A 20058-nucleotide genomic window follows, 5' to 3' on the forward strand; every position below is an offset into this window, starting at 1 on the left:
CACTTTCTATTAGTTCAGTACTCTACAGCAGTTCTGTGAAGCAGGAAGCACAGAAACATCTATCCCAGCAAATGAGAAACAGTTAGGTAACTTGCCTAAGTTTCCTAAGTTACAACTAGAAATGGAGCTAGTACCCCAGTTCCTGCGACTCCTGGGTGGCCTCGCATTAGGTCACACTGGGCTGGCGCATGGACCGGGGCCACTGGAAGACTTCCATTCATGTTTCCTAGCCCTTTTTTCAAGTCAAAGCCTCACCTCTGGGCGCACAGGATCCTCAATGCCCACCACTGCGACACATGTCAGTTCAGTGAGGATTTCGCTCTCGTTGTCCCATGGGGGCTCTCCGTCATTGAAATCCCGGTAAGCTATGCAGATAGTCCGGAGTCCCTCACTGGCCATGGGCTCGATGACGGTGTGGACCATCTCATCTCGGTCCTTATTCTTGAATGGCACTGCTTCCCCTTTCTTGTCCAGGATTCGATTACACCTGGCAGGGCACACAGTCAGAAAGCAGCATCCCCCCTATGTGCTTGCATAGTCATTTACAGACATTCTGGCCACTCTGCATTACTCCTAAAGACACTGTTCTGTGGCCATAAATCTCCACTCATAACCCAAAGCTGAGCCCCTTTTTCCAAGGTGGGGTGGCCAGTAGGTGGGTAATGTCTAGGTGGGCAGAGCATTTGATTCTCCCATGTTGTCTGCTCCTACTCATACGTGAATACAATATTAAGGCTCATTTGTGGATCGCCTGCTCTTTTGAGCTTCGCAAAGGTGGAGACACTTCCTCAGTCCTCAGTATCTAGAGTGCTCAGTGCAGAGGGTGTTCTCAACAAGAATGTGTCATTCGAAAGGGGGTGGCGAAAGCCAAGCTGGGGCACTGGTTTTTAGCTACTGGCCCTATATCCACGTAGGTGATCCACGTAGGTCACCTTTTAATGACCTATGGATCATCTAGCCACTTTGATTATGCAACTTCCTGTGATCAGAATTGAGAATAAAAAGGAAAAGGGAACACAGAACTAACATTTCTAGTATCAATACTTGCTATGTGCAAGGCATTTTACATACATTGAATCATTTAATCAGAGTAACCCTGTGAGATGGGTGGGTGTTATTATCTCTTTTCAGAATAGGAAATGGAAGTTTGGATTGCCTAGGTCTGAACCGTGGCTGTGCCACTAAGAGCTGTATCACTTCCAGCAAGTTACTGAACTTCCCAGCACCTCTGAATTCTCATCCGTAAAACAGGGATAATGACAGCATCTACCTCGCTGAGCTGTGAAGAGTAAGTACAGTATCCAAAGTACTTAACAGCAAGGCTTGGCCTGAACCAAGCTCAGATGTTAGTCACGATGTCACCGCCTGGAAGGAGGGTTTGCTCATCATCCAGGTGGATTCAGCGTGAGGCCTGGCACCCTGACCTCCCTGAGGGGAGGATCCTGAAGGGAGGAAGAAGCAGGGGAGGGGCGCTCACTTGCGCAAGATGATCTCAGAAGCACCCTTGCTGTACATGCGGTAGCCACTGCGGGGCTTCTCGATGACGGTGCTCATGGACTTGCGCACCGAGTTGAAGGTGTACACCTTGTAGAGCTTCTCCTCGGGCACCTCACTGCGCACGGCGTGGTAATCCTGCTTCAGGTCCGAGACGAAGCCCAGCAGGGCGCACTCGGTCTTGTTGCCCACCTGCCGCGGCAGGCCGCCCTCCTTCTCTGGAGGCTGAGAGGAAAAACACACGTGGGAGTGTTGGATGAGGTGCCGAAGCTGGGGAGAGAACCTAGGAAGGGAAGGACTCCGCTCGAGGCTTTCACACATGTACCCAGGGCCCGTGGGGGTGCTGACTGTGGTCCCTGAGCCACCCAGGGCTTGGGGATTTTTTAGTTGCCCTGGGGCTGGTGCTGGTGTCTCACCCTGTGTGGGTCTTATTCTAACACTCTCTCTTAGTTTCTAGAAACTGAGTCATTTACTCCTGACCAGCATGAGGTCTCTTTTTATTTATTTATTTATTTATTTATTTTTTAAAAGATTTTTTGATGTGGACCATTTTAAAAGTCTTTATTGAATTTGTTACAATATTGATTCTGTTTTTTGTTTTGGTTTTTGGGCCCTGAGGCATGTGGGAGGGATCTTAGCTCCCCAACCAGGGATTGAACACACACCCCCTTCATTGGAAGGCGAAGTCTTGACCAGTGGACCGCCAGAGAAGTCCCAAGATCTTTTTAGAGATACTGCCTTTACCTGGTGATTGGAGGTCATTTCATAGCTATAGATTCCTACCTGCCTCCCCCTTTCCCTCCCATCTCCCAATCTACTCCCACGGATTATTTCCTAGTTTCACCCCAAACATGTTCACTGGGGAGTGGGAAATGGGATGTGGGATGGCAATTCAGGCAGAATAAACAAGAAAAAATTAATGGTTCCCTCCACCTACCCATTTTAAGTGTCCTGGCAAAGGAAACGCTTACCAGAACCTTGGAGGTGTAGGCACTGTTGATAGAAATACCATTGACAATAAGGTCCAGGACCTTGGGCACAAGGACATCAGGGCTTGGGATTTGATGGTAATGGGTTTCTCCGATATAAGCCTGCACCACAGTCATGCGGTTCATGGTCAACGTGCCTGTCTTATCAGAGCAGATGGCTGTGGCATTGCCCATTGTTTCACAAGCATCCAAGTGCCGTACCAGGTTATTGTCTTTCATCATTTTCTACAAAGGAGAAGAGAAAAGACTTCCCAAATACAGGTCAAAGGCCATTTCCTAGCCAGCATCTCTCCACATTTCATTCTCTGGTCCCACACAAAAATGCAGGATACCATTTTTGTAAATACTCTTAAGATTCTACTGGGTTACTTAAACGTTGATGCAACTGATCCAGACGGTCCTTCCAAAGTGCCAGTGGCTTCTGCTCCTGAAGGCATCACCCAGAGTTTATGAAGACAGAGTGGCCCATCCTTTCACCAGAGGCTACACGGTACCCTCCCCTCCGGTCTCTGTTCTGAAAGAAGACACAGTTTCATTCCAGTCTCACCTTCACAGAGTAAGCCAGTGAAATGGTGACTGCCAGTGGCAGCCCCTCTGGCACAGCCACCACCAGCACAGTGATGCCAATGATGAAGAACTTGACAAAGTACTGGACGTAGATGGGAGTACACTCAGCCAGCCATGGTCTGCGCTGTATCACAAAGTTGTCGATCACAAAGTACAGAATCAGGATGAGAACTGTGATTGCAGACATGATCAGACCTGTCCAGGAAACAAGTCAAATGAACCCAGGCTTCAGGGTATTCCTAGGGCCCTAGCCAGAGATGGATTGGCATAAATTGTAGCCTTTGCTATCCATTTTTAAAGTGACTATCTAAGTCATACCCAAAGCCCCTATCCATTCTCTGGTGCTTATACATTACAGTGTAGGGGAAAGAGGTGGCTTTGCATTCTAAAGACATGGGTGCTATTCTCAGCACTGCACCAACTTGACTCGTGGCTTCGGACTGGTCTTGACCCTCTCTGGGCCTATTTCCTCATTCATAAATAAGAGGATTGGTCTAGTTTTCTAAAATAGTATTCTATGATTCTATCTCAGACCTACTCTCTTCCTACAAATCATAATGTAGTGACTACAGGTGCCTATTTCCTAGTAGTTTATCAATTTTAACTTCTTCCCTAGTAGCCTGAGGATGTCAGGCAATTCACAACTTGTTCACAGTGTTGCCCCTATGGTGTTAGCACATCACCTACATAACTATCCCTTAGAGTGGTGCTTCCCAACCTTTCTCCTGACATGGCATAGACAGAAGATGACAATAATAACAACTACTAATATAGTGCTTACTATGAGTCAGGCAAGCACTTCACAGGTATTAACTCATTTAATCCTCACAACAATCCTGTGAGATGTTACTATTATCATCCCCTTTTATGTGTCTCTCTAGGGCACAGAGAGGTTTTGGTATGGCACACTGGAGGGGGACCAACCATCCTGGTTTGCCTGAGACTGAGCAGTTTCCTGGGCTGCAGGACTTTCAGTGCTAAAACTGAGAAAGTCTCAAGCAAACTGGGATAGTTGGTCATCCTACATATCCTACAATGGAAGAATCTGCTCAAGATCAGAAAACAACTGGTCTAGGGGCTCCAGCTGCCTTGGGTGCTGCCTGGCTACTCTGAGGGCTGAGGGGATCAGTATTTGGGCATCTGTATCTACCTGTGGCACAATATCTGGGAAAAGTTCCACCTCAAATCATAGTTTGATTTGTGTCTTTGCTTTTCCTGAGGGCCCAGTGATTCAGAGGAATCAGAACAAGGCTAGAGGTGATTGTATCACTGAAAGCATATTCTTTTGTACTTTGCTTCATCAGGGTCAGGCCTAAGAGGTGAGGCAAGCAAGGCACCTAGGCTGCAAAATTTAAGGAGGCATTCACTCTCAGGGTGGTGCAAGGCACCTCACTCGTTTCCCCCTGGTCCTTGGTCTAGATAATATGCGAAATGAATAAACAGAGGAGACCAGTGGCTAGCCCTCAGGTAGCTTGTACTCCCTAAAGAATAAGGTAGGGATTAGGAGCACAACAGTAGGATCTGTTTAATGTTTCAAACCCATGTGCCAGGCTCAGCAATTTGATTCCACACTTGCAATTTATCTCATCTGTGTATTGTTTTTTTAAAAATTAATTAATTTATTTATTTTTGGCTGTGTTAGGTCTTTGTTGCTGCACGTGGGCTTTCTCTAGTTGCGGCGAGTGGGGGCTACTCTTTGTTGCGGTGCGCGGGCTTCTCATTGCGGTGGCTTCTCTTGTGGAGCACGGGCTCTAGGCGCGCGGGCTTCAGTAGTTGTGGCACGAGGGCTCTAGAGCGCAGGCTCAGTAGTCGTGGCGCACGGGCTTAGTTGCTCCGCGGCATGTGGGATCTTCCTGGACCAGGGCTTGAACCCATTTCCCCTGCATTTGCAGGCGGATTCTTAACCACTGCGCCACCAGGGAAGTCCCTCATCTGTGTATTGTTTATATGCAAGAGACTTCATGGTGGTCAAAATTAGCTAGGTACTAGAACTGGATGAATAGGCCAGACTGACGCTCTATAAAACTCTCTGTGGTGCTTAAAATGTTCTCTATTTGCACTGTCCAATATGGCAGCCACTAGCCACATGTGGTTATTGACCAACTGAAATAGGTTAATGTGACTGAGGAGCTGAATGTTTAACTATATCTAATTCTCACTAATTTCATTAATTTTCATTAATTTCAATGGAAACAGCCACACATGGTTAGTGGCTGCAGTAGTGGACAGCATAGGTTCTTGCTATTCAATGTGCGCTTAGCGGCACTGGCGTCACCTGGGGGATTGTTAGAAACGCAGACTCTCAGGCCCCACACAGAAATGTACTGGACTAGACTCTGACTGTAGTAAACAGAGAGGTGAGGTCAGCAAATAAACCGTGGGAAAAGACTGTAGTTTAAGGGATATGTACGCTGAAGGAGCAATCTTCCTTTGTTCCCTCCTCCAAATCCCCCGCCCCACCCCACCACTGAAAGAAGGCAGGAGAGAGGAGAGTGCAGAGGCAAGCGATGGAGAAGCTGCTTCCTCTCACGATGCACAGGAGTGCCTTTACTGACCTCTGCTCTGCAAAGCACCTCTTTAATCACTGTCTTCCTTTTCCCTCCAGTCCTTATTCTGAACTGATTGCTCTATGCCTGGCCATTCCTATGTAAGGAGTTTATAAGCCAATACACAAGCAGGTGAGTAGCTATTAAAGTCTTCCTTCTTGCTAATGTAAATCTCCCATTTGTTTGCGCCTTTAACCCTAACACACAGGAAAACATCTCTCTCTGCAAAAGCTAAACAGTCGCAGAGAGAGACACAGCTACCTGGACTGCACTAGCCACTTGGAATTTTAGCTTCTTTCTGCCAGACCTGGTTGGTGTAGAAAGAAGGCAATCAAAGTAGCCAGGATCCAGAATACCACTGATAAACAAACAAAGAAGGCTCCACCCTACTCACCAGCTTTCCCAATCTGAACAGCCAAGCGCGTCAGCTTGCCCTGCAGCACCGACTTCTCCTTTTTGGGCAGCTTGGCTGCCTTTTTCTCCTTTTCCTCATTGTCGATCCCCTCCTGGCTGTTGAGTGGCTGGATTTCCAAGGCCACTCCATCCTGAGTCTTTGCTAGGGTGTACACACAAATAGGACAGGTAAGCAGGCAAGGTAGTAGCACTGAGTAGCAGGCAAGTGGAAACTAACAAATCCTTCTGTCTTATTCCTGGAATATACCTTGGACCCCTGACATCAGATCTGACCACCCTCACCCCATGCCAGACAGGGAACTTGACTTTGACCCTCTATTAGGGCTTTTGGAATGATATCTTAACAACTGGAGGTGAAATCTGGTGCTTTTAGGGTATGGATTTCCACTTCAGTGGCAGCTTCCTGGCACTACCTCAGAGCCCCAAGCCATGTTTATTCCAGCAAGAGGATTAGTCATGCCACTAAGTGCTATTACCAACAACCATCCTTCCTGGAATTCAGTGCTTAATATAGTGAATCTTTACTGCAGAAAGGGGCTGAAGGGGAAGGCTGGTAGATATTCCTAGAGCATAAGGGTCCTAGTCAGCTCTTTGAAAGGTTCATCTCTCTCTCACTATATCTATAGCTATATCTATATATATATATAGACTGTCAAGGAAGAAACACAGACCCCAGACACGGGGTATTTTCCAGTTCCCTCTCGTATTAGTTGAACGATAAGGGAAGGAAATCTCTTTTCTCCCCTGTCTGATGAAGGTAGGGAGGTACAGAGTGGGACCTAGGGGAAAAGGGAAGAAGCTGGTACGAGGGACTCCCTGGAATAAGAGAAAGCCAGGATAAAGACAGACATATAAATCCACTTTGCTTTAAAAAGAAGAGTTAAAGAAATCTAAAATTAAAGAATTATTTTTGTGGAGCCCTGGTTCTCCGACATGATGCCTTTATTTCTAAAAACTACTATGATGTGGGTTACAAAAGGAAAAAATCTCTAGGAGCCGTCTCAAGAGAGCAGTTCTTGCTGGTTCCTGGCACCCCTCCAGTTTCACCCCTGCAGAGCTCGACCCCTTTGGTTAGATGCCCTTCCTGAGATACTGTCTCTGCTGTCAGACTCACAAACAAGACAGAGACAGGATGTAAACACAGCCACCAAAAAAGCAACACACATCAGATTAGGAGGAAGAAAACAGACTGTGGAGAGAACAAAGAAAGAGGTGGGGAGCGAGGTTATGGAGAAAGGGCTCTCTCCAGCCCCGAGAAGACTAGCTGAGAAGGAATCCAGATCAGAAGAGGACACCGATGAGGAAGCCAACAAGAGGAGGGTGCAGGGACTGCCCATCCCAACTCCTTCCACCATAAGGATCCTGAAGTCTTCCAACCCAGAAACTGATGACCGTTGTTGTTTACATCTGGCCTAGGGCAGTGAAGCAAAGAGTTCAGCACCCTGGGAAGAGCAGATCAATCTCACAGGCTCTCCAAGATTGACATGAGGTTCCTTGAGCCAACAGCAGAGGATGCTGTTGTCCCATCTTAGATTGGGTTTGAGAGCTTGAGACCACCCCCAAATCTCTGCACCTTCCTCAGGATAAGGCATCTGGGCCACAGCAGCAGATAACAAATTTATGGAGAGGAAAAGGGAGGAGGCAGATGGCCTGGGAAGGCCTGGTTTGAGTGTGGGCAGGTAGAGATGGCAAATGAGTGGGTGGAAAGGTTACCTTTGTTGCGATTTTCAGGGACTCCTTGTTTTTTACCTGTTTGAACAAGAAAGAAAAAAATGGGGTGGAGACCCAAAGTGACTATTAAGAGATCAGATATCCAATGTTTAGGTCCTGCTCAGAGCCCAAAAGGGCAACAGCAAAGGGGATGAGTTGCAGGAAAGGGAATGTAAAGGAAGCTCACATCTGTTTACCTCCATCTTCATTAGGGGCTCTCATGACTCCTTGGGGTATGGACCAGGCCACTCATGCAGGTGAGTGCACACCCACTTCTGAGTTGCTTTCTTCTGGGGCACAGTTGCTGTTGGGAGGGTGCTCCCAGCCCGAGTCACACCACTTGGAGAAATGGGGTGGGGGTTAGGAAGCGAGAGGTTTGAACTGTTTCTGCCTGGTGGCAAAGGCCCTGCAAGGTGCCTCCATGTCAGTTTACCAGCGCCAAGCAAGCGGCCTCCTTATTCACTTGCAGGCAGCTGCAGAAACGGATAGTCTAGTTCCTGAGTGAATGTGTTTTGTCTCCTTCTCATTAACTGCCCTTCCCTAAACAGCCCAAGATGGTCCTCCAGCCAACTGGTAGAAATCCTTCTCTCCTCCAAGGGAAGAAGGAATGCTTAGGGAAAGGTGTAGATATGGTTTGGTATCTTTTTTTGCCTTCTGTTTTTCCTTCTTTCAGGAACAAGTGAATGGCAAAGACAGGGCTAACTTCGGGGTAGACATTCCCTCTCTGTTCCCATTCTCCTGGCCGTGTCTCTCTTCCACTGACAGCCCATAGTTTCAGCAGGAATCCAGTTTCTTCTCCTGGACAGTTTTCCCTTAGCCTTGATGATTCATATAATCCCCCATGTCTGAGGCAAAAAGGGGCAAGGGTTGGAGGACTACACAGAGGGGAGTTGAGCACCTCGCCAGCTCATTTGGGGCAGGCTTTCTACCTCATCCCTTTACAATCCACCAATAGACACAGGAATCAATGCAACCTGACTGGGGAGCCTAGAGTCAGGATCTGGTTTTCATTAGAGCACCGTGGGGAGCCAGGGATGATACCCTTAGCTCAACAAGGGGTTTGGATATCTGCACTCATCATCCTGCAGATTCTTCCAACCAGGTACTGCATCCAGATCTGCTCCCTTTCCTAGTTTGTCCATGGGGGTGGGAGGGAAAAGACTCTCATCCCGAAAGCCCTTTACCTTTCTTCTTCTTCTCTTCCTCTTCCCCCTCACTGGCCCCCAAGAGGGTAAAGATGATTCCAGTCTGAGAGTTGATACCCACAGCAGTCACTACCATTCGGCCAGAACCTTCCATGACATGGGTCCCTAAATGAGAAAGAAGACGAGAGATGTGTTGTTTTTTTATACCTGGCCATTCTTTGGTGTGAAACATAAACCTGGGAAAAGCAATCCCTCTTTCTTCCTCTCCCATGGATAGTGATATACTCAGCAGATAGTAGGAAAAGATCAAGAACAAGCAAACTGGGGGGTAAGGAAAACAATGTGTCTAACTGCTTTAGGGTAAGGCTCCTTTCCCACCACCCATCCCCAGCCAGCAGAGCCCTTCCAAGGTCCCTATAGCACCTGCTTCATAGGCAACCTCTTTTAGGTTGCTTGATATCCTTGTATTCAACCCACTAATATGCTACTGCCTCAGTTGAACCTTGGGGCAGGGCCAGAAGGGAGAGCAAGGTCTGGATATGGTCTCTGTGGCTGACTGTCTGGGGGGGAGGTAGAATAGGAACTGGTGTAGCCAGAGGCCATACCTGAGAGCAACATGGGGTCTCTTTCCAGGGACTTTTTGACATGGTCCGATTCCCCAGTCAGAGAGCTCTCGTCAATCTTGAGATCATTGCCCTGGATCAGGATTCCGTCTGCAGGCAGCAGGTCACCTAGTACACAGAGGTGAAGGGGCAACAGGGAAAGAGCGTAGGTAAGGGCCATCCAACCCCATCTCAGGGCTGCTCCCATGGGCCCTGCCTATAGGGCAAAGGCCCAGGGAGAATCTGGAGAGCCTTTGAAACAACTTCAGCTCTGACAACCTGGGATAAGACTCCATTCCGGGTATTATAAATTCAAACAGTTACTGATCCCCAAACACCTTCCCGTGGACTGAATATTATATACTTTTAATCTAAGACACACAGGGTACAGTCTAACAGTCTTTGGGAGTTTCAGTTACTGCTTTCTGTGAATTTCTCTCCCATAACCTCCTTAAACTCTAACCTAGAAGCTAACACAATTTGGGGTCTTATCTTTTTGGGTCCTCAGCAATTCCAAGCAGCCCCCTTATGCCAAAGGACCTAGCCTTCAAATAGGGAGGGTGGCACAGGTACAAGAAACACAGAGCTCTCACCGTATTTGATTTGGGCAATGTCACCCACCACGATCTCAGCCACAGGGAGCTGAATGATGTGACCATTTCGGATAACGGAGAACTTCTGTTCCTTTTCAATGCGGTTCTGCAGCCCCCGGAATTGCTTCTCTTTGCTCCAATCATTGAAGGCAGTCACTAGCACCACGATGATCACTGAGAATAAGATGGCTGCCCCCTCAATCCAGCCGGCTTCTGCCTCCCCTTCATCTTCTGGGCTAGTTACGGCTAGACCACACTCTAGCCCAGGGAAAGTAGAGAAAAGAAGGGTCACCTAGGGGCTTTTGTTGACATTAAAAATGGGGGTTGTGCTTCTGCAACCCCCCAGGATAGAAAATCAGGGAAAGAGAATAACAGCTATTCTCTTGGGTAGAATAGCTCTCCTCTGAGGATACTGGAGGACAGCAGGATTGGGCGTCATCTCACCACCAATATAACTATTTATGTTTACCCAAAAGAAGCAAATGACTAAATAGCATGAAACATGTCAATACAAATTACAGGCAAGTCACATATAAAGAACTTGTGACCGCCAACATGGTAGCTCCCACTACTACTTCCTAAGATGCTCACACAACTGGGGGAACTCTGAGATGCAGGGCTTTGTTGGTTGAGTGAGCATAGGGGATTTAAGACATTCTGAATAAGGATTTGATGGGAAAAGGGGGAAAAGACCCTGGAATCAGGATAGGTTGGAAGAATAGCTTACTAGCTACTTGTTAGTTTCCTTTGGAGAACCCACTCTGGATAATGGGGGGGCATTTTTAAGCTATAATCTGTCAACGTGAATAATAAGTGCTTTTCGGTGGTGCTGGAAAGAACCCAGATCAGAGTCATGCTGGTCTGTTCAAGATACTCACGTTCATTTTCTTCCCCAGGGGGGCGATAGAAGGACAGGACCAGGGAGATGATGGCTGCGATCTCCAGGATGATGAGTGTGACATCTTGAAGGGCTTCCCACACTAATTCTAAAAAGGTCTTGGGCTTTTTGGGGGGAATCAAGTTTTGTCCAAATACTTGTTTACGTTTCTCCAGATCTGCAGGGTTTCCAGATAGGCCTGAAAAAGACATAAGAGTGGAGCAAATGAGTGAGAAAAAAGGGGTAGGGATGAATGGCAGAAGAAGGCAGTTAAAAGATCCCTTTAAAAAAGATCCCTTGCTTCCCGATCTGCCCAAGTATGAGATCCAGTTAGGGTGACTGGTCTCTGTGGCTGACAGACTTTTTGCTCAGACTCAGGGGGTGTGAAACTTTCAGTCTAAAAGTGGGGGCAAATCAAGACAAGTTGGTCACAAGTTGGTTACCTTCTCTTGGTCTCCAGGGTAAGCTAACCTAGACCTAAAACTTCATCTCTTCCTCATGGAGTTTGCTCCAGGCTCCAGCTCTAAGAGCACAAACATTAAAATGTTTCCTGAGACTCACACAGAACTTTCCTCTCACATTAACATGTAAATGCTGGTCATGATTTAAAAACAGAGCTGGGACTTCCCTGGTGGCGCAGTGGTTAAGAATCTACCTGCCAATGCAGGGGACATGCGTTTGATCCCTGGTCTGGGAAGATCCCACATGCCTTGGAGCAATTAAGCCCGTGTGCCACAACTACTGAGCCTGTGTTCTAGAGCCTGTGAGCCACAAATACTGAGCCCACGTGCCACAACTACAGAAGCCCACGCGCCCTAGAGCCTGCACACCACAACTACTGAGCCCACGCACCACAACTACTGAAGCCCAAGCGCCTAGAGCCCATGCTCTGCAACAAGAGAAGCCACCGCAATGAGAAGCCCATGCACCGCAACGAAGAGTAGCCCCTGCTTGTCGCAACTAGAGAAAGCCCGTGCACAGCAATGAAGACCCAACACAGTCAAAAATTGAAAAATAAAATAAAATAAAATAAAATGTTAAAGAAAATAAAAAAATAAAAACAGAGCTGGCTTCCACCCACTGGCTCATACACAAAAGCCAGAAAGAATAAGCTATCTGCCCAAGGTCATGCCAGGAGGCTAGGAGACAGAGCCCAACCAGTTGTCCTGTCCAAGTTTCAGTGGTTTCAGGAGATCAACAGAGTAGAGGCTTCGAGACTTCGACTTTGGGCATCCCTGTTTTGCACACAGCCATCCTTTTCTGTCACACACAGAGGCATACATGCATAGACACACACACATCGCTAAGAGGTACTACTGTTCTGCTAAGTACTATGTACTTAGAGATGTACTAGGTGCTAAGAGAAGTACTACTTAGACAAAGTACTAGGAGAAGCACTATTATTCAGGTTGAATATAAAAAGAACAATGAAGGTGAAGCCACTGAGTTAGTACTCAGTCCTTGATTATCAGCATGCTCCCCACTAACACGTGTGCTTACATACCTGTGTGAGTGTGCACACATAGTCCAGGCATGTTGCCAGAGAGAAGAAGAGTGAGGCAGAATTATTCCCAGTGTCTTCCTTATATTTAGGCCCTTCTCCTGGGCCCCAGGGGTGTTACACTTTAAGGGAAGAGGAGACAGCCTCTAACTTTAATTAATGCCAGGTGACATTTATCAAGTTGTTTACACAACTTGATTAGCAAATTAGCCCTGGTTTTGGCACTGGACATTGTTGGCTATACTGTGGGTTCCCCACAGGCAGGGTGAGGCAACCTTTGTCTTGAAAAAAGATCAGCAGCTGAGGAGGGTTAGAATCAAAGGATGGGGACACTTAACACAGCTTCACACAGAGGTGCAAGAAAAGCAGATGACCGGAAGCTGCAAGGAGAAAATGGGGATACTGATGCCAGAGGACTTTTTCACACTTTGGTCAACGTGAAGGGCTACTCCACTGGTGGGGAATGGGGGCTTAGCAGGAGGGCAGACATCTATTCTCCATCTCCACTGAATAGGATGCAAGAGTGTTACTTTAAATGGCAAGGAGAGAGATTTGGGTTAGAACTAAGGAAGACAGAGCAAGATTTTGAAAATGGGAAAATAGGTACCCAAGGGAGTATTGTTTGCAGGGTCCATTTCTCCACCCTAAAAACAAAAACCATCAGGAGAGTTACTTGAAATCTACCTGGGGACCCTGCCTGGAGGTAAAGTGGGGGTGTGCACTGGCACCCACGATTGTGGAGTGGGGACTGCAGACCACTTCCTCTTGCCAGTGCTCGGGAGAGGGAAACAGGGGAAGTGGCACCTGATGCTCTTATCCAGGGCCTCCTGCCTCCTTGGACCCAAAAGCACCACCTTGGCTGGAAATCTGAGAGGCACAGCAGAGCTCTGCAGGGGAGCAGGTTTGGCCAAAGCACTAGAAGCAAGCTGGGCTGCTTGCCAGAGAATCCCTGCCTCCACCACTCTGAGGAGTCAGTTCTCAGCAGGAAAGAAAATCCAGGGCCTGGGAAAGGAGTGTTTCTGGGCAGGGCATCTTGATCCCCAGGCAGGCAGAGGCAGAGGTGCCAGGGGACAGGGCCTTGCTGCTTCTCTCTCTCAGGGACCTGAGATAGCAAGTCTGTGCCAACTTGGAACTGCTGTGCTGGACGGCCAGGCTTGCTGGAGGGAAATAGGAGTTCTGCTCATTTGTTAATCTACCTAGGATGTTTCTCAAGAAAGCAGGATTCACAATGTAAAGGAAGGAGATGTTATTCCCTCCTTAACAAAGGTGAGTAGATGACTATGAGGGCAAATCAAGACATCAGATATTAGAGGTTATCATCAAGGGACATCCCAATAAGTCTAATGAAGGCCAAAATGACATCAACAACAACAAGAACAGTCTAGCTAAAAGCACCCCATCTGAGGTAGCCCTGCCTCTCCCTGCTCTCATATTAATACCTTGTAATCACCCTTGACTCCTCTCTCTCTCTCTCATCCACTATATCCATTTAGTCAGGGAATCTGTCAGCTCTACCTTCAAAATATATCCAAGGTCCCCTCACTTCTCATTTTCCACAGCTCCCATCCTGGTCTAAGCCACGGTTATCCCTCGCCTGGACCACAGCGACTGTCTAACTGGCCTGCTGCTTCCACCCTTGCCTTTCTGTTCTCAGTCTCTTCTCTTTCCAGAATGATCTCTTACAGCCCAACCCATGACACTCATCTACCCAGAATCCTCTGGTGCCTTTTACTTGGAATGAAACTGGGTACAGAAGACCTTACGATGGCCTATAAGCCCCCTTTATGAGCCCCCAGCCCCCCACCCCTTAACTCCTACCATTTTCCCCTTGTTCATTGAGATGCCGTCAAGTTAGCCTTCCTGCCATTCTCTGCATGCACTAGACACGTTTCTATTTCAGGGCCCCTGCACACGTTTCCTTTCTCAGATTCCTCTTCACTAGGTAGGGCTCATCCTTTCACCTCCTTCAGGTCTTTGCACAAATGCCACCTTCCTCATGAGGCCCACCCTGACCACCGTATTTAACACAGACTTTTCTGCCCCTAGCACGTTTGATCCCCTTATCCTGCTTAACTGTTTCCCTCTACAGGTCTTCTCTCAGAACAGATTATATATTTATCCTACATTTGTCTATCCCCCTCCACAAGGGCAGGATTTTTGCCTTTGTTCCTTAGGTCTAGAACAGTGCTTGACACATAGTATGCACACAAACTTATTGACTGAACTACATGAATGAGTAATAAATAAGATTGTGAACATTTAAGCGATCACAATTGTGCCAGATGCTTCACCAGGCACATTTGTGTCTTCTCACTGAAACACTGCAAAGCCCTATGTAGTAGCTGCTATTAACCCCACCTCACATATAAGCAAACTATGGCCTGGAGAGGTTTTGTAACTACTCAAGTAAGTACGCGGCAGTCTATACCGCTCTACAGGAAGCAGCTGGATGCCAACCTACACACAGTGGGGCTGGGGTGTGGAGGCAGCTGCACTCAGCTGAGGTTTCATTCTGGTGTGACTAACTTGTCCTGGTTTGTCTAGGGCTTTCCAGGTTTTAGCACTGGAGCTCCTGCCTCCTGGGACGGCCCCTCAGCCCCAGGCAAACAGGGATGGTTGGTCACCCACCCTCCTTTATTTACCTCGGGGCAGGCCCACATGCTGCTTTTCTCTACACCTCTAGGCAAATCAGTCCTGTTCCCACTCTTTATTTACAACCGGAGTGAATTAGTCCCATCTTTTCCTGTCCTCAGGGATGGTGACACCAGGTCTGTCAGACTCTAACCTATGAATTTTGTATTCAATAAAAGGTTCATTATTGGCCTTTTTTGGACCCAAGCAAATGAAACAAGACAGGTTATGGAAAACAAAAAAGGTCAGGCCTTGCTCTTACCTAGATGCCCTCAAAGTCACACATTTACTTCCCTTTTGCCATTTTCTCTCATCTCTCTGCTCCACCTTAAGTCACCCTACGCTCTTACAATAGCTACCTTAAGAAGTCAAGTGGCTGCCCAAGTTCCCAGCATGCCGTGTGGCAGGGAGGGGCAGTTTGGGACTGTCAGCGTAGTAGCCTTGGGAATCCTCTCTGACATGTGGCATGGCACAGGAAAGCCATGTGGGACCGGGAGCTCGGCCAATCCCCAGTTTTGGGCTTTCCATTCCCATTCTTCCTGCCCCCAAGAGGCTCTCAGGCCTTGATCTCAGCAGCTGTGATTTCACATAAATACTTGTCCAGCCCAGGAGGGGGTTTTAGTCCCTTATCTCCACAGTTGCGTCTAAAATATACCGCTTCCCGAAGAGGGGAAGGAAGACTTGGCAGGGAGAAAATGCTGGAAACACTGGAAAAGGGTTTCCCCTAAAAATACATCAAGAAAATGAGAAGAAACCTTGTCCCCAAGAACATAAGAGAGAAAATCCACCCAAATCGGGAGTACATCTGGCCCCAAGAGCCAGACTTAACACATGAGCTAGGAGAGGTGACAAGAATGTCAGTCTGTGAAGTCATCGCCCCCACCCCACGCTGGGGAATTACACAGCCCTGCCCAGGCTGGCGGGAGACGGAATAAGCAGCGGTGGAAAATCTGTGTCTGCTGTGAGCCTGTGCGGGGACCCAGGGCTTGGGAAGAGAAGCGGCAGCCCAGCCCTCAGTGGCCTGGCTCCAGCAGGGAAGGACCAGGGCCAGCTTCCCTAGGAGGCCGAGGACTGTCGGCAGAGGCACCCCTTATCAGAGCCAGCTCAGGCCCAGAAAGGGTGGGGCTAGGTTAGACATCATGAGGGACTTCCCAGCTGTCTGAGTTATGATACCTTGCCAATGGGACAGCAGAATCTTCTCCTACAAAAATAGTATAAGGGAGAGGTTTCTCTGGGTTGATTTGAAGGCAATCCTATTTGGTATATAAGAACAGACATCAGAATACCTTTCAAGTCCTACCTTAAAAACCCTGGATTAGGGGGCAAAAGGGAAGAGTAGCCTAAAATCAACATAAGGACTGACAGCTCCTGCTGCTAACCCATTGCCACTCCTCCGAGGATTCAGAGCAGTTTCCCTGCTTCTGCATCTCTAGCTTAACACACCCACAGCTTGGAAATGTGCTCTGTACCTGCTGGCCTTCCAGCCCCCAGAGAGAAGGCAGTCTCCCTAAGGTCACAACGAGAGGATGATGGACTTAGAGAAGAATGCCCCTTTCTCACTCTCAATCCTAAAGCCCTGCCCTAGGTGGACAGCTTCCTCAGGGAATGTCTCCCCTTATCTGGCCCTCTGCTGTATGCCTTTTTTGAACACTCCAACTCCGGCATAGAGAAGAGACAGCTCCCCGAAGTGCCCTCCTCACCCTCTGCTCGGCTGCCCTCTCCCACGCTGCATGCACACACTCCCCTCCGGTGTCACACCCCCCCGTACTCACACCTCAGAGCTAAATAAAAAGAGCGAAAGCTCCACTTCCAAGGGTGGATGCAACATCTGCCTCAGCCAAGGAGGGAATGCTATCTTTCTTCCCTCCCCTGGCTGACAGGTTCAGTGCAAGGCAATGACAAGAAGGTTTAAAGCAAAACAAAACTCGCAAGAGTTTCTGCTGAGTTGCCAAAGGAATGTGGCACAAAAGGTTCTAGGCCTGGTGGAAGGGGAGAAAGCAGGGAGGGCTCTCAGGTTCAGGAGATGTAACTATTCTCCCTGCCTCCAGACTTCTCTACCCCCTGCTTGGTAGCATTATGCCAGCTAAGCCAGAAGCCCAACTCTGGGCAAGGAGGAGCTGGATAGAAAAGAATTCACAGAGCCTGGGGTTGGCCTGGGAAAGAGCAGGCCCACAGCTGTCACGCACGGTTGGCTTAATTCAGCCCTAGGCATATAACTCAAACCAGACAGGGAACTCCCAGGATGCAACGTGGAATTCCCTGCAGGGGGAGGAGGGACTGAGGGAGGGCGCTTTTTCTCTCCTGTCTTTCTCAATCATCTACCATCCCACTGTTGATGCTGCTTCCCCCAGGTTTTGTGAAAACCTTTCCCACCCCTCTGCCAAGTACTAAATATTTCACAGCTACTCACATCACAGCGTAGCTGCTCTCTGGCTGTTTGAGCTGGTCTGCCCATCTCTACCCCTTCTCCTCCCTCTAAGATATTCTTTCGGCATGAGTCTCTGTCATACCTTAAACTTAATATGTCTGCCCAAAGTGTGATGGGCAGAGAGGACCACAGATTGTTATTCTCAGCAGTCATGCCCACATGAATTGTTTTTAGAATAATTTATTTGTCATCTTCCAGGTGACGGCTATGGGGCAGAGGGCATGAGGAAAGAGAGGTAGCTTGGCTATGCTTCTAAGTTAAAATTGATGGACTCCTAAAAGTGGATTTTCTAAAACAGACTATAAGCCCTACAGATAGGGAGGAAAATCTCAGAGAAGCCAGTTGCCCATCTTCTTCTCATATCCGTTCCATCCCATATCCACTTGCCCATTTCTTTACATCCCCTGCAACATCAACATTCTCTAAAGCAGTGGTCTCTAAATGGGGGGCATGCATTCATCTGTTAGAGCGTGGGAAAGGTACTGGAACTTTTTGTATTACTTCATCCATTTCTATTTCTTGTAGATCCCATTATGTAAATAATATTAGTGTTAGAAGTACTGTAGGTGAACATTTATTGGGGCTACGTGTGCAATTTTCTTTCAGATTGACAATGCTACTAGAAATTTCAATCTCCCACACTGAGGAAGAGCCCATTCCCAGTATGTCCCAGCTTATGGGAAAATGGATAGTTCTTGGTAGAACATGCCACTGACCTCAAAAGGCATGGCAACAGGAACACAGCTAAACCCCAGAGACCTTAAGATGGCAGGAGATATTAACCTAAATCCTGCAGTTAATGAACCAAAATCAAAGTTTGGGCTGTCTTAAAACAGATTTTTTCCCCCTCCTGCTGTTTACTCCCCAAAGAATCTCAGCTCCCAAAACCTAGTAGGTGCTCAGTAATTAGGCAAGGCAAAGATGCTTGCATCTTATGCCAGGAACATTTAGTAAGTGGTAGCAATTACCACAGAGCATGGCCAGGCCAGAGCTTCCCTAGGCAATCACATGATGGAGGAGTCCTATCTCTGACTCCTAGGCCCCCTTTTCCTTCCCTACAATCCCCTCAGCTTAGGTCCCTGTACTATGTGCTCCCATAATACCATCATAGCACTATGACAATATTTCTGAAATTGCCTTAATTTTTGTGTATCCTCTTATTGCCTGTAAGCTCTATGGAAGGAAGAACTGTCCCTGTCGTGTTCACCATTGTGTCCCCAGCACCTGCTGGACATTAAATATTTGTTTAATGTGGTTGAAAAGAAATTAGAAACCCTCTGTATCCCACTGTCACACCCTCAACTCTGCAGAGGAGAAAAGGAATAGCAGGGTACAGAGGGAACATGAAACAGAAATTCCCACCAACATTCTTATAGATCCAAATTCAACATAAATAGTCTTTAGCTTTCTGAAAGAAGCCCACAGGTAATGATTCCTTGTTTAGTCAAGGCTCCCCTTCTCTGCCCTTTCTCATCTGGGCCCAGACCTCCCCCCTAACTGCTGGCCTAGCTCCTCCTCAGAAAACATCATTCTTCCTCCTAAAAAGGGTAACACAGCTGAGGACCAATGTGGAAAAGTTCTATGGGGAAGAAGAATTCATACAACTTTCTATCTAGACCAAAGAATCTCTCAACTAGGATTCTCTCTTCTTCCTGCACACAAAGGGAGACTGAGACTAAGGAAAATACCTCTCCTTTCTTCCCCTTAAGCCATGGGTAATTCTCATTCCAGATTCACAAAGGTTTCTCTTGCTCTTGGAAGCCAGGAGATAGCATGCAAAACTGATCAGAAGATAAAAAGCCATCTTCTAGCGGGTATCATCCAAAATGCTCAGCTCTTTGGGGATTGGAGAGATTGGTTGGGGTTGGGATGTAATGGGGAAAGAAGAGGCAATAGAAAGAGGGGGAATAAAGAAATTGGAATGAGGAAAGAAGCAAGCAAACTAAAAAGATTCCATTGGCGCAAAATGCTCAGGTTTTCCCTACTGATAAACCTCAGGCAACACAACAACCACTTATCCAGGAACTAGAGCCTCACCTCTGCCTCTCTGCTTCTCTTTAACCTGGCCATGAAGGCTGAACTCTTTAGTGGCTTAGATGAAAGCATGTGTCGTCTTTCACGTCTCCCCCACCCTTTTTTGTTTCCCCAACTTTCCTTCCCTTTTTTGCTCACACTCAACCTTGTGTCTGGTCATTGCTGAATGCCATGGAGGCTGAGCACCTCCACGTCGTCTCGAATGTAACCAACTCATGGCCACTGGGGCATCTCCTCTTGTTCCAACTAGCCATTGTACTCAAGGAACACAAGCCAACATTAAATTCACATTAGCATTGGGTCACGGTTAGACATTTTATCAGGCATTGGAATATAAAACAAATTGTAAAATTATCTGTGATTCTGAGATTCTCCGTGTTGCTGCTCTAGCCAAAGGGGCAGCAGAACATTAATGGACTGTGAATCAGAAAACATGAATTATTCCATCGAGTTCTACCCTGTGGTAAGACTTTAGGCAAGTCATTTAAACCTTTTGGTCTGTTATGAGCAAGAGAGAGAGAGAGAGA

The 20058-nt window shown here is 47.6% G+C and overlaps 1 protein-coding gene across 5 annotated transcripts in view; it reads right to left on the reverse strand.

Annotated features, from left to right (window-relative positions):
• The window catches only part of ATP2B4 (ATPase plasma membrane Ca2+ transporting 4), a 90207-nt gene that overhangs the window by 25376 nt on the left and 44773 nt on the right, over positions 1–20058 (reverse strand). For 3 of the 5 annotated variants that reach the window (XM_082396419.1, XM_082396420.1, XM_082396422.1), the window contains 10 exons: positions 10939–11136; positions 10061–10318; positions 9471–9596; positions 8905–9030; positions 7724–7759; positions 5991–6152; positions 3031–3245; positions 2466–2708; positions 1478–1719; positions 256–487 (listed from right to left, as the gene is read on the reverse strand). In XM_082396419.1, coding sequence (XP_082252545.1) covers positions 256–487; positions 1478–1719; positions 2466–2708; positions 3031–3245; positions 5991–6152; positions 7724–7759; positions 8905–9030; positions 9471–9596; positions 10061–10318; positions 10939–11136 — 1838 coding nt within the window. The remainder of the gene's footprint in view (positions 1–255; positions 488–1477; positions 1720–2465; positions 2709–3030; positions 3246–5990; positions 6153–7723; positions 7760–8904; positions 9031–9470; positions 9597–10060; positions 10319–10938; positions 11137–20058) is intronic. The other 2 variants (XM_082396421.1, XM_082396423.1) reach the window with 1 other exon arrangement.

This window comes from Balaenoptera borealis (assembly GCF_965194805.1).
Source record: "Balaenoptera borealis genome assembly, chromosome: 1".
Classification (NCBI taxonomy): Eukaryota; Metazoa; Chordata; class Mammalia; order Artiodactyla; family Balaenopteridae; genus Balaenoptera; species Balaenoptera borealis.